General features: G+C 42.9%; 1 protein-coding gene across 1 annotated transcript; it reads left to right on the plus strand.

Annotated features, from left to right (window-relative positions):
* Window position 1: 1 nt before the first annotated feature.
* On the plus strand, window positions 2-14,630 carry Pdcd7 (programmed cell death 7; the record flags this gene model as incomplete). The annotated part of the gene is made up of 5 exons (XM_031345699.1): window positions 2-67; window positions 9,260-9,398; window positions 11,020-11,256; window positions 11,508-11,595; window positions 14,091-14,630. Coding segments are annotated over 5 exons (654 nt in total), but the record flags the coding sequence as incomplete, so codon positions are not given.
* Window positions 14,631-14,636: the final 6 nt, after the last annotated feature.

A 14,636-nucleotide genomic window follows, 5' to 3' on the forward strand; every position in this document is an offset into this window, starting at 1 on the left:
GGAACGGGAGCAGGAGATTGACCGCTGGAGGGTGAAGTGCGTGCAGGAAGTGGAGGAAAAGAAGCGGGTGAGAACCAGTACGCGCTCGGTGGTTGGAGCAGTGGTGACTGGAAGCCGAATCTGCATGCTAGTTAGCTTGGATGCGTCTTGAAAGCTAGCCTTGCCACCTCTTTGCTCAGTATTCCGTGTTGACGATGTGTGGTGCATAAAACTTTAGAACTTGGACTATAAAGTCCCTTAAACCCACGACAGGTTCACACTGGTGCATTCCTGGGAGGACACACCTCCTGTATCCTGCTTCAATGTTGGATTCACTTACTGATGGTGCAGTACTAACCTGTCTGCGTATTATCTTTTATACTGTCCTAAAGCATGCAAATTTAGAGGACTTGGACCACACCTAGAGACCTTTATAACTTAATTGGCTGATGAGGTTGATAATAGTTCTCTCCCGGATTCATTTGTTTATTAGTTTGATACTATGAATTCCAATGTATCGGGTGGTGTGGGTCTGTCTGGTTCAGGTGTTTCCAGGTACTTGGCCTCTTATTCAAATGATTGAAGTAGGGACTCACACAAAATAGCAAGAAAACTATATTCAAAAACAATGCAATAAGTAGCAAGTGCAGATTACACTGTCAACAGATTGGCAGCCCCAAATCCCTCACGATACTCGGGTTATTTTTGGAGAGTGTGCATAACCCAATCCCGCTGGCCTCTCAGGTTGCTGTGTTGTTCTGTACATGCCTTTCTCACCCCAGTTCAGCACTCATATTTATAATAGACACTACACTAGTGTCCTACACATAATCCTGAGGAATTCATTACCCTAATTTTACAGATTGAGATTTAGAGCAGTTAACTTGACAGCAGTCACACAAGTTTGTACCAACATTACTTCAGATTTAGTCCCAAATTGCCTGATTTCAAAACTTGTCTGTCTCAAGTTCTTCAGTAGATCTAGGGAGAAAGTAGGATTTGCCAGGTGTTGGTTGAAGGCATCCTCATGTCCTTTGAATACTGTTATTATTGTGATTATTTTGCCTGCATGTTTGTATGTGCACCGCATGTGTGCCTGCTGCCTATGGGGTCAGAAGAGGACATTGGATTCCCCGGAACTAGAGTTACAGATGGTGATGAACCACTGTGTGGTGTTGGGAGTTGAACCCTGCCTGGTCCTTTGTTTTTTTGTTGTTAGGTTTTTTTGTTTTTTGTTTTTGTCTTTGAAGACAGTTTCTCTGGCTGTCCTGGAACTCACTCTGTAGAGCAGGCTGGCCTTGAACTCAGAAATCTGCCTGCCTCTGCCTTCCAAGTGCTGGGATTAAAGGTGTGTGCCACCACTGCCCGGCAGATTTATTTATTATTATAATTAAGTATACTGTAGCTGTCTTCAGACACACCAGAAGAAGGTGTCAGATCTCATTACAGGTGGTTGTGAGCCACCATGTGGTTGCTGGGATTTGAACTCAGGATCTTCAGAAGAGCAGTCAGTGCTCTTAACCGCTGAGCCATCTCTCCAGCCTGAACCCTGGTCCTTTGTAAGAATCATAAGTGCTCTTAGCTGCAGATCCATGACTCCAATCCCACTGCTGCTTTATATATATGTTAGTTTTTGAAAATATAATTACAGAATTTCCCCATTCTCTTTTTCCCCTCCAGCCTCTCAATGCATCTCCCTTGTTCTCTCTCAAATTCATGGCCTCTTATTTCTTTACTTATTGTTTTTTCTTTACTTACTGTTACATATATACATAAATACAGCCTGACTAGTACATTTAATGTTACCTGTATGTATATGATTTCAGGGCTGACCACTGATAATGAATTGAGGTGCTTGTCCCTGGGGAGAACGGTTTTTCTTGCTCTCAGCATTTCCCAGTTGCCTGTAGTTGTCTAGGACTGAGGATCTTGGAGCTTTTCCACTTCTGTGCTAGCATGTCTATTGGTGGTGTTCAGGTGTTGTTGAGACAGTGCTGAGGGCCCCTCTGTCCCTCCTACTTTGTACAGTCGGCTAGCACTTGTTTTAGTTAGGGTTTCTAGTCTGGAATGAAATGCCATGAGCAAAAGCAACTTGAAGTTAAAGGGTTCATCTCACTTCCACTTCCCAGTGGATTATCATAGCCAGTTAGGGCGGGAACCAGGAGGCAGCAGCTAGGAGGCAGGAGATGACGCAGAGGCATTGGAGAAATGTTGTTTGCTAGCTTGCTCTCCTTGGTTTGCTCAGGTGCTTTCTTATATACCTGGGACCACCTGCCCAAGAGTAGCACCACCCATAATTGTACTGGGCCCTCCCACATCAGTCATTAATTAAGAAAATGGACCATAGGCTTGCCCAGGGGCCTGTCTGGTGATGAGGCAGGGGATAGAGTCTCAATTGAGTTTCCCTCTTCCCAAAGGACTCTAGCTTGTGTTAAGTTGACATTAAACTAACCAGCACAATCTCCTTTTTCCCAGTGTCTACCACTGCCCTAGAGACCAGTATAGCATTGCTGGAAAGTGTATTGATAGGGAGATTTAGCATTGTATCCTCCGGAATGTCAGCATGGGGTGGGGGGGGCGATACTTTAATCTGAAAAATTTAGTCACTTCAGCAAACATTTAGTAAGAGTCCATTATGTGTCAGGTCTAGTGTCTGATAGCAGGGATAGAGAAAGTAAAATATAGCTCTTATCTGTGATTGCTTAGAGCTTTGTAAGGGATCATGTCAGTACAGCATGATGTATGTTAGTTTTTCAACTAAAGATAGCATAAGGGGTAGCCATCTAGTTCATTGGAAGAAGGCTTCCCACATAATTTAGTGACATCTGAACTGAGCCTAAAGCAGTAGTTCCAGCCAAGAATAGTTTTCCTAGCAGAAGACTGAAGGGGCACAGTCATTGGCTGTCATGGTAGAGTTGCAAGCACTTCTATAAGACAGATAGGAAAGAGAACTAGACAAGCAGATGAGGACATGGAAGGCAAATAAATCCTAGGATTGGCCTCCTATGTGTGAAAGATGATTGTGTGGAAGCCATCTTTAGGAGCCGTGAAGGACAAACTTAGAATTACTCTGAGGTATTGTAGAGTCCTAGGCTTTTCGAGTTCCATTCCATTCCTTATCCTTGCTTGGAAACCTGGCTTTTCAGGTCTGTTAATCTGCATTTTTAGAGTTCCAGCTTGACAAGGTAAATTAGATTCGGGCACCTTAGGAAACACTGAGAAACAAGAGCTCAGCTTGGAAGCTGCTGAGGAGAGGTTCTCCTTAAAGAAGGTTCTATGGAGCTGGTAGGGTGGCTCACATCTGTAATCCCAGCACTCAGGAGGTTGAGGCACGTGGAGTACCGCAGTTTGAAGTCTGTCTGGCTATAGAGTGAGACAGTCTTTCAGAAATAAATTAAACAAAACCAAAGAAGAGGAGAAGGCTGTATGATCAGCTGGGAGAGATAGATCACACCTGTGGGAGGCTGAAGTAAGATAGCTCTCTTTTAGTCTAATACAAAGCTCTTTCTCTTAAATTAATAAAATATACAGGAAGAACAATTATGAAAACTATCAGGGAAAATTACATTCATAATGTCCAGTTTATTTGTATTTAGCAACCTTGGAGAAAGTACTCTACTATCTATTCTGTCTTGGTGAGTTCAAAGTTCTGTACTTAACTCATTTTCTATCATAACTTGCATTTACCAAGCTATACATATCTTTTTAGACCTTAAAACATTTTATTGAATCCTAAACAAATTAAGCCTAGGTTTGAGGCTATAACTATCTAGTCTTCAACCCCATGAGAGACCTGAGAAGGAATAAAAATTACCTGAGTAAGCAGGAAATGAAAATTTGGAAGCAAACAGCTTCCAAAACTATAGAAATGACAGACACAGCTGGCTGCCTGGACGCCCAAGGTTCTGCTGCTACCGGAACATCCATCTTTGGTCTTCTGGTCCAACATAAGACAGACTTTTCTGCGAAGCAAGGATTATGAAGGACTTGCCTACCTTGCCCTTGCAAAGCCTGGCAGTTGCTTCTTCCATGTTCTGCTTGCCCATGGCGTGGGCAGCATGCTGTCTGCAGTTAAGACAAGGGCACGTTCTTGCCCAGTGGCAGCTTGCCAAATTTGAAGCAAGCTCCATATGAAGGGTCTTTGATGCTCATCATCTTCTTTGAAGTAGGATGGGGGTGCTACCAGGAAGAGCCATGTTTCACTGTCATGAAAAGCCTTTTATTAATAAGACATCTTATTTTTTTTATTTTATTTTATTTTATTTTTTATTTATTTATTATATGTAAGTACACTGTAGCTGTCTTCAGACGCACCAGACAAGGGCGTCAGATCTCATTATGGGTGGTTGTGAGCCACTATGTGGTTGCTGGGATTTGAACTCATGACCTTCCGAAGAACAGTCGGTGCTCTTCCCCGCTGAGCCATCTCACCAGCCCTAATAAGACATCTTAAATGCCATATTCTGTAGATCTCTGAGGTTTTTTGAAGATTGTTATCTGTGGTATATCTGAATAGGAAATGTTGCTTGTTTCTAGCTAGTTACTATCTGTTCAACTTTGAAAACTCTACAGGAGGCTAAAGAAAGCTTATTTCTGTAATAAATTAAACTAGTACCTAACATGACTATAAGTTTGATTGACTACTAAGTTGTATTTCTTAATTATCCTAAATAGTTTGCAATAGCAGTTTACAAAGATCTAGCACTTCACATTACATTTTCAAATGAGTTGCATAGGTACAATAGCTTTAGCGAGTTAAAACATATATACAGTATTTGTAGCAAAAGTAACCTCAAATTTGTATCAGTATACAAAATCCATACAAAATGTAAAATATTTTGTCTTGTTAATGCTCTTTAGTCTAAAAATAGATTCAGTAATCTGCCCTAAATCCTTTCATTCCCTATACCCCCTTTTTTCTTTTCACACCTTCTCCTTACCTCTTCTTGTAACACTAAATAGGAGAGAAAGAAGGATAGAGGAAAGAAGAAAAAGAGATCCCTAAATCTAACTTCTTTACTTTGTTTCCTCCCTGACCAAGAGCATTAACAACTTGTGACAGCTTAAACAACAAACATTCATGGCCCACGGAACAACCCAAACCCACCTATCCCACTTTTTGGGAAATGGAGCATTCTCTTAAAATTGCTTCCTGATGTCTTGGGGCAGAATTTTCTTTTGAAGACCCTAAGAAAATTGGGATATTGGCCAAGTCCTAAGAAAGCTAGCAGTACATTTGTTGTTCAGTCTCTGTGTTATGGGAAAGTACAGGATTTAACTAAAGTCCTGGCTGGATGATCTTAGCTTTTTTAAAATTGTTTTTGATATAGATATTTGAGGAAACCGCTATTGAAGCAGTCTGTGAGGTTGGATTACCTGGGCTACTTGTCTTCTTTGATGTCTGGTCCTTTTGCTCTGTAAACATATAAACTTTTAAAAGTAATACACATTTCTGCATTAGCACATGTAAGGAGTATGAAGTGTATACAACTCAGCTAAAGATGATTCTCTGCTCTTTGAGCAGGAGAAAGGCATCTGTCAACTTGCAAGCCTTTTTGGACTGTATAGCCAAACTGTAATATAAATTTCCATCCTTGCAGGCTGGAGAGATGGCTCAGGGCTTAAGAGCACTGAGTGTTCTTCCAGAGGTCCTGAGCAATTCCCAGCAACCATGTGGTGGCTCACAACCATCTATGATGGGATCATGTATTCATGTAAATAAAATATATAAATCTTTTTAAAAAATTTCCATCCATGCCATATGAAAGGATGACATGTAATAATAATTCCTGAGGACTCTTTAGCTAACAAGATTTATTGGCCATGTAGAGGTATTTCTCAGCCAGTCTCAGAGCTATTCCCATGTAGAGGGATCAGCATTCACCACCTGCTTTGTTCTTCTTAGTTTCTTTCTTCATGTCTGCAGCCAGAATTTTCAGGGTCTCCCTGAATCAAATGTAATCTTTATTAATTTTGATAGAATCCATAGCTTTTCATCTGCTATTGAAACAAAGACAAAACCTCTTTTCTAATGCAACACACTTCCATTTTGAGGTGAGCACATATATAAGCTGGCTTAATTCCTCAATCCTTTCTAAAATCCAGTGCTTTTCAGCAGCTGTGCTGTGTATCTCATTGGCATTTAAAATTTTCAAATGCAGTAGAGCATCATTTAATCTATCTTTGGGAGACCCAATATCTTCTGTTTTATGAGCATCTCCTTTAAAGCATAGATAGATCCTTTTACAATACCTGACCTGTATTGTAAGATATCTCTGTAACATGTTTTATGCCGTAATGTCTAAAAAACTTACCTTCTACTGTATACATATGTTGGGACATCATCAATCTGCAAAGACTTCTCCAAAATAGCCATCATTCATAAATGTGCAATCTCAGAATCATCCTTTTCAGAATTCAAGGCAAAAAAACCATTGGAATTGTATGTATTAGTTGTATGATATATCAGCACATATACATATCTTAAATTTTCAAACTCTACAAAATGAAGCACATAAGCTATTGTATGACATTGCTCTAAGGTGGCCTCAAACAGAAACTGTACTTTTTTTTAAAGATTTATTTTTTGTTATATGTAAGTACACTGTAGCTGACTTCAGACACACCAGAAGGGGGTGTCAGATCCCATTACAGATGGTTGTGAGCCACCATGTGGGTGCTAGGATTTGAACTCAGGACCTTCAGAAGAGCTGTCAGTGCTCTTAACCGCTGAGCTATGTTGCCAGCCCCCAGGACTGTATGCTTTAATTCAGAATACCACATCTCTATCAGTTGCCATCAAGCTTTTGTGGATTTTCCTCATCTTGAATCCTCTGATCTCTGTTCTATGGCCTGTAACCTAGCATCCCTCCCATCTTTCAGTCCTTATCTAAGTCTACTTTATTCTGATCTTTCTTAAAGAGCATATATAAAATTGCAGTCATCTCTGAACATAAGGTTATTTATTTGTATGCTGATAATGGAAACAGAACTGTATGGGCTCCAGATGCCCTCTTGTGTTTTCCTGTTGTGCTCAAGTTTTCCTTTTTTTATTTGTTTGTTTGGTTTTGGTTTTTGGTTTTTCGAGACAGGGTTTCTCTGTATAGCCCTGGCTGTCCTGGAACTCACTCCATAGACCAGGCTGACCTCAAACTCAGAAATCCTCCTGCCTCTGTCTCCCAAATGCTGGGATTAAAGGTGTGCACCACCACTGCCCAGCTTGTGTTTTCTGGGTTTTGTTGTTGTTGTTGTTGTTGTTGTTTTTAAGATTTATTTATTATATGTGAGTACACTGTAGCTGACTTCAGACACACCAGAAGAGGGAGTCAGATCTCATTACGGGTGGTTGTGAGCCACCATGTGGTTGCTGGGATTTGAACTCGCAGCCTTCAGAAGAGCAGTCAGTGCTCTTACCCACTGAGCCATCTCGCCAGCCCCGTGTTTTCTGTTTTTTAACACAGAAAATATTTTCTTTTTAATCTCTAACTCCTTCCTTTGGAAACTTATTATTTTCAAACTTTTCTTCTATGATTGCCTATGCCCAATTTCTTTTCCTTTCCTCAGCACTTAAGCACAGGCTTACCTAATCAGAGTCTGGTCTGTACTTGGGATTTCAGCTTCTCTGTTGGAGCCTGACTTCTGCACACCTGTAGCAGTTCTCTGACCATTCTTTTTTTTTGTTTTTTGTTTTTGTTTTGTTTTGGGGGGGCGGGGGGTTCCAGACAGGGTTTCTCTGTATAGCCTTGGCTGTCCAGGAACTCACTCTGTAGACCAGGCTGGCCTCAAACTCAGAAATCTACCTGCCTCTGCCACCCAAGTGCTGGGATTAAAAGCGTGTGCACCGGCTCTGTAACCATTCTTAAAGGGTGACCGACCCCAGGGGCAGTCCCTCTATGCCATGAGTCATTCACTAGATTTTCAGTCCTCCGCCTGACTCTGGCCTCAGCATGGCATGAGTTCCTGTGGTCATCTTGGGCCCATGTGCCACCATGGGCTGGGCTGCTGTTTGCCAGCTCACACTGAGCCTGCCAAACTTCACTGTAGCTTCAGTTCTACCCCCTCCATCCCCACAACTGTAGTCTTTAGGAAGTTTTAGCAGTGTAGGCCTTTGCCTCCCACTGAGAGCAGCTTGAGGCTCTGGGGAGTCCTTGCCTTTGGGGCCCTACCAAGAGCCTCTGGTTCCTGCTCCCTACCTAGCAGCTGCTTTGATATGAAGGGGGAGGTGGGGAGGCTGGAGAGTGTGTGTGTCTTAAAGGAGCCCTGCTTTGCTATGAAGGTGGGAGGGGAGGACTCTTAAAAGAGCCACCTGTTCCTATGGAGTGCTTGTTCAACCTTCCACCCACGACTTCTCTCAATCCTTAAGCATTGATTTCTAGCCCCACTTTGGGTGCCAAATGTAAACCTAGGGGCTTTTCTACGTGTCACTTTGCTTTGAATAATGATACAGAGACCTTTATAATTATTTTTTTTGTTTTGTTTTTGTTTTTGTTTTTGTTTTTCGAGACAGGGTTTCTCTGTGTAGCCCTGGCTATCCTGGAACTCACTCTGTAGACCAGGCTGGCCTCGAACTCAGAAATCCACCTGCCTCTGCCTACTTTTATAATTATTAAAAGCTTCAGACACTCTAGCTGGGCTGATTCCGATCTATTCTAAACTGCCTATGCTGACCTGGCCTACTTCCCGGGCAGGTGGTCCGTTACCTACCTGCCACCTTGTTCTCATTTTGGCCTCCTTCAGACATGTCCCAGTGTGACTTCCTGGTCTCCACATAAGGTCCTCTCCCTTTCTCTGGGCTCAGAAGTCCTGTCTTTTCCTCTCCTGCCTAGCTATAGGCTGTTCAGCTCATTATTGACCAATGAGAAGATGGTGGAGAACAACATATTATAAAACACTGAGTCAGGAGATACGTCATTAATAATGACAGTACCAAAGTCCAGACAACGACCAAATTTGTAGGTACAGAAACGAGCATTAGAAAAGGCAGTGCATGAAAACATCCTCCAGCAAAGATGCAAAGGTAGGGGCTCAGGCAAGGCCAGCCTGGGCTACATAGAGTGGTGGGTAGTCTCTGCAGCAAAGCAGCAGCACAGTTGTATAATTGATCAGCAAAAGGAAAGAAGCTCCTGGGCAGAGCCATTGTATCATGCTGAGCCTAGGCAATTGAAATATAAACTCAGTAGGCTGTGGTGTGCATGGCTTGATCCTCTGAAGTCTTGCCTTCAGGGAGGTCTGATCTCTCAGGTGGTTCCTGATACAAGTTCTTGTGGGCTTCCCCCTCCAGGAGCAGGAACTCAAAGCAGCTGCTGACGGGGTCTTAGCTGAAGTAAGGAAAAAACAGTCAGACACCAAAAGAATGGTGGACATTCTTCGTGCTTTAGAGAAATTGAGGAAGCTGAGGAAAGAAGCTGCAGCAAGAAAAGGTAAGGACGGCTCATAGTCACCGACAGATTGGTCTCTCCACGTCAGCCTCCAGTGTAGTTCAGAATCCTGTGACCTCACTGAGGTTTTGTTAGGGCAGTTGCATGCAAGGGGGAAGATTAATATTTTCTGTTTGAAGCCCTTTGTCTTATGGAAAACAAAACAGGAGTCCCCTGCCTTTTTTGTTTGTTTGTTTTATGGTGATTTCAAGATTCTATCCTGGTCTGCTAAAATGAACAGTAAAGCCATTCTTACTGAGACAGAAACAGGGAGAACAGTGTTGAGCTGATTGTTTAGAGCCTATTCTGGATAAGAGTTCATCAGTAACGGGTTGGGGACGCCTAAGTGTGTAAGAGTACCTGCATTTGAATCCCCAATACCCATGCAAAAGGCCAGATGTAATTATATATAAGCCTGTAGTCCCAGTGCAGGGAGCAGGGGGTGCTTAGACAGGAGGATTGATGGCATTTGCTGGGTGCCTGCCTAGCTCCAGGTTTAGTGAGAGATCCTGGTTTTTATTCTTTTTTTTTCCTTTTTCTTTCTTTCTTTCTTTTTTTTTTTTCAAGACAGGTCTTATCTTGCTGTGTAGCCCTGGCTGACCTGGAACTCACTGTGTAGACTAGATTGGCCTTAAACTTGTAGAGCTCCTCCTGCCTCTGTCTCTCTCCTGACAATTGAGAAGCCTCATTGTTTTCCCCACTCAGTGATTTTTTTATTTTTATTATATGTGAATTAGTGTTTTCCCTGTATGTATGTCTGTGAGAGTGTTGAATCCTCTAGAACTGGAGTTACAAACAGTTGTGTGCTGCCATGAGGGTACCGGGAATTGACCTAGATCCTCTGGAAAAGCAGACAGTGTTCTTTCTTTTTTTTGTTTGTTTGTTTGTTTGTTTGTTTGCTTGTTTGATTGGTTGGTTGGTTTTGTTTTGTTTTTTTTTTTTTTTTTTTTTTTTTTTTTTTTTTTGAGACAGGGTTTCTCTGTGTAGTCTTGGCTGTCCTGGAACTTACTCTGTAGACCAGGCTGGCCTTGAACTCAGAAATCTGCCTGCCTCTGCCTCCCAAGTGCTGGGATTAAAGGTGTGCGCCACCACTGCCTGGCACAGACAATGTTCTTAACTCTGAGCCATCTCTCCAGCACTCAGATACCCTGATTCAAGGGAAAAAGACAGAGTGACAGAACAGAACACCTGATGTCCTCACACTGGTGTGCATGGGATACACACTTGTGCATATGCCACACACACACACACACACACACACAGACACACGGCGCGCGAGTTAGTTAGCAAGTAGCATGAGCTGGAATGAGATGAGTGAGGGCCAAAAAGACAAACTATTGGGAATGTCAAAGTAAGGATCGATAAAGAAGCCAAAATAGGATGGAGAGATGGAAGGAAGAGGTACCCTCCTAGAGGGGGTGCAGACCTTCTGCTCCTTCTCCTCCGAGAACTTAGGTTCCTGCTCTGCGAAGGGAGTGACAGTAGTTCTGCCCACAGCTAGTGTCACACTGTAGTGGGTGTGTGAAGCACAAGGCAAGCACCGCATAGGCGTTCCCCTTGCTCTGCTTCGTCCTGCCTAGGAATGTAAAGGCAAAGGAACATTCATTTGCTTCTTTCTGCACAGGGGTCTGTCCTCCTGCTTCAGCAGATGAGACTTTTGAGCACCATCTTCAACGGCTGAGAAAACTCATTAAAAAGCGCTCTGAACTGTATGAAGCTGAAGAAAGAGCCCTCCGAGTTATGCTGGAAGGAGAGCAGGAGGAGGAGAGGAGAAGAGAACTGGAAAAGAAGCAGAGAAAAGAGAAAGAGAAACTCCTACTTCAGAAACGTGAAATTGAGTCCAAGTTATTCGGGGATCCAGGTAAGTTTCTCTTTGCCAGTAGAGATGAGGAAAGATCTAAGTTAATAGTTCTTTTTATTGTGAGTAACCCAACTTAAGCCTAAAGGAAGACCTAACTACAAGTTGAGATTCTCACTGCTTGGTGAAAGTCAGGGCTACAGAGGAGATGAGGTTGGTCTTACTGTCATAATCAGTGGCTCAGTCACCTTGCCTTGAGAGTGCACTCCTAACAGCAAGCAGACATGGTGACCTGTTGTGCCTTTCTCTTTCAGATGAGTTCCCACTTGCTCACCTCTTGCAGCCATTCCGGCAGTATTACCTCCAGGCTGAGCACTCCGTGCCTGCGCTCATTCAGATAAGGTCAGAAGGGCAGCCTCTGCTGTCCCTTTTTCTTGGGTTCTAGAAGCTCTTGAGGATGTACTTTACTGTTAAGTCTATTGCTGTATCTTTTTTTTTTTTTTTTTTTTTTTTTTTTTTTTTTTGAGACAGGGTTTCTCTGTGTACCCTTGGCTGTCCTGGAACTCACTCTGTAGAGCAGGCTGGCCTCAAACTTAGAAATCCGCCTGCCTCTGCCTCGAAAGTGCTGGGATTAAAGGCATGTGCCCCCACTGCCCGGCTTGTATCTTTTTGAAAAGTTCCTTTTGGGTGTGCAGTGTTGCCAAGTCTCCAGAGTGCCACCTGTATCTTTAAAGTCCTCATTAGTTCTTGGAAGTCAGTGTCTCCATTTGAACAGGTAAAGAAACTGAAAGCTGGCTGTGACTGCTCTGTAGATCATGTTGTCCTTGAATTCAGAGATCTGCTTGCCTCCCTTTGTTGCTGGGATTAAAGGCATGCACCACCAGAACTGGCCTTGTTTTCTTAATTTGAGTGCTGAGTCAACCCAGGAAAAGAAACCTTTTTTCCTGAATGGTTGCCATGGAGGTGAAGGCCTTGCTGCCCCTGCATGCTTTCGGGTTTGAGGATAATACTCTCAGCTGAAGTAGCCACCTCGGAGTGGTGCAGGCTGTGGCAACAGCTTCCTTTCTGCATGCAGTCTTTTGAGAAGGCAATGATTGGCTGCCCCAGGCAGTGTAAACTTGCTGCCTAGAAGCATTTCTTTGTTTCCTGGGCGCTAACATCTCAGGACCTAGGGGTCTCAGAAAAATGGTGTGAAATACTGGAGACTTCTTCAAACATCCCAGCAATTACTGAATATTGGAAAGGAATTTTCTGTCACATCAAGTTTATTTTTCAGGAAAGGTTCTAACAAATTTTAGCCTTTAAACGTATTATTGATGGTAGGTAGGTTCGGTCAAGTTACTTTGAATATTGAGTCACAAAATATTAGACATTGCATTGCTCCTGAAGGTCCAGGGTCAGATAGACAACTGAGCCTTTTGTCTCAAGGTTTTGTTTTATTCTGATTTTTTAAAATGTAATTTGGGTATTTTGAATGCATGTATGTGTATCACATGTGTGCATGGTGGTCATGAAAGCCAGAGGAAGCTTCAGGTTCTCTGGACTGGAATTTCAGATAGTCATGAGCCACCATGTAGATGCTGGAAATCCAACCTAGGTTGTCTGTAAGAGTAGCCAGTATTCTTAATGCTGAACCATCATTCCAGCCTTTGTCTTACTTTTATTAGCTGATCACTACCTTGTTTCATGTGTCAGTTTGAGGATGACTAATTTCATGTATGCTGTTGATTATAAGCATTACATTAGGCCTAACAGTTCTATTATCTGAGTCTAACGAAGCTTATCTAGAGTACAAGGTACCTCACAACTGTCTCACTCATAGTAACATTAGCATTGCACCAGGACATTTGGGTGCCATTTAAAGAGAAAGACAACAGTAAGAAGCACAAAACTGAACAACTTAACAATATGGCAAAGAGCAGACAGGGAAGGATGCTGAGTTACAGCGTGAGAGCTGAGGAGAAGAAAGGAGACAGGGAAGGATGCTGAGTTACACCATGGGAGCTGAGGAGAAGAAAACAGAGGGCCTTCAGCTAGGAATGTGCATTCTGGTGACAGATTTTTTTTCCTCTCTGCATTTTTGGGTTTCCATGAAAATACTACATGGGGTGATTTGAATTTGCTAATATAGCTAAGTGTTGTGCCTCATGCCTGTAGCCCTTCACTTTGTAGGTAGAGGCAGGAGTATAGGGAGTTCAAGGCCAGCCCTGAGCCCTGTCTCAGAAAGAGAGAGGAATTACAAACGTAAAATATGCAAATAATAAGGATCAATGAATGTTTTTCCTTAAATGTGTACATTGATGTGACCCTTGGCATGGTTTCTATAAACCTAGTTTTTTTGTTTTTTTGTTGTTTTAAGATTTATTTATTTATTATATGTAAGTACACTGTAGCTGTCTTCAGACACTCCTGAAGAGGGATCTCATTATGGATTGTTGTGAGCCACCATGTGGTGGCTGGGATTTGAACTCGGGACCTTTGGAAGAGCAGTCAGTGCTCTTAACCACTGAGCCATCTCTCCAGCCCATAAACCCAGTTCTTGAGCAGGTTACTATATCTGTCATTTGAAAATAGTATCCTAGGCTGGGTGGTGGTGGCGCATGCCTTTAATCCTACCACTTGGGCGGCAGAGGCAGGCAGATTTCTGAGTTTGAGGCCAGCCTGGTCTACAGAGTGAGTTCCAGGACAGCCAAGACTACATGGAGAAACCCTGTCTCGAAAAACCAAAAAAAAAAGAAAGAAAGAAAGAAAGAAAGAAAGAAAGAAAGAGAAAGGAAGGAAGGAAGGAAGAAAGGAAGGAAGAAAGAAGACAGTATCCTAGATATAAAATATAGTTTCTGAATATCTTGCTTGGAGAAGACCAGAAATAAACATTGTTCTTTAACCTTTTTATTAAGGCATGATTGGGATCAGTACCTGGTACCATCTGATCATCCTAAAGGCAACTCCGTTCCCCAAGGATGGGTCCTTCCTCCGCTCCCCAGCAACGACATCTGGGCAACTGCTATTCAGCTTCATTAAGATGCTCCAGGAGTGTGGTCCAGCGGGCAAGCACTGGAGCTCTAGATATTAGAGATGCTGTTGTCTCATGATGTGCTCTCTGTACAACTTAAACTCCATGCGGCATTGTCCTAGCTCGAAAGCCCTGGGCAGGGGTGCCTCTGGAGCCAGGAGATTCATAAGGTTCTTCTGGAAAGGGCTTATTAGCATGGGCTGTGGCCTTGGCTTACTAAATCTGCCTGTTTTGAGAGGCTTGGTTCAATGTGGCCTGCTCATTTGCTCTAGATTGGTTGTATATTGGTGGGTAAATACAGGCAGCACACTTGGTTACTGCTTGAAGGTGTTCACTGAGTAGAGTTAGCAGCCACTGCCCCATCTTCCCATACCAACTGCCCTCCAGCTCCCAGGAGCACAGGTCAAAGTTTGACCTACAGTTCTGTTGT

The sequence above is a fragment of the Mastomys coucha genome, unplaced genomic scaffold (genome assembly GCF_008632895.1).
Source record: "Mastomys coucha isolate ucsf_1 unplaced genomic scaffold, UCSF_Mcou_1 pScaffold23, whole genome shotgun sequence".
Classification (NCBI taxonomy): Eukaryota; Metazoa; Chordata; class Mammalia; order Rodentia; family Muridae; genus Mastomys; species Mastomys coucha.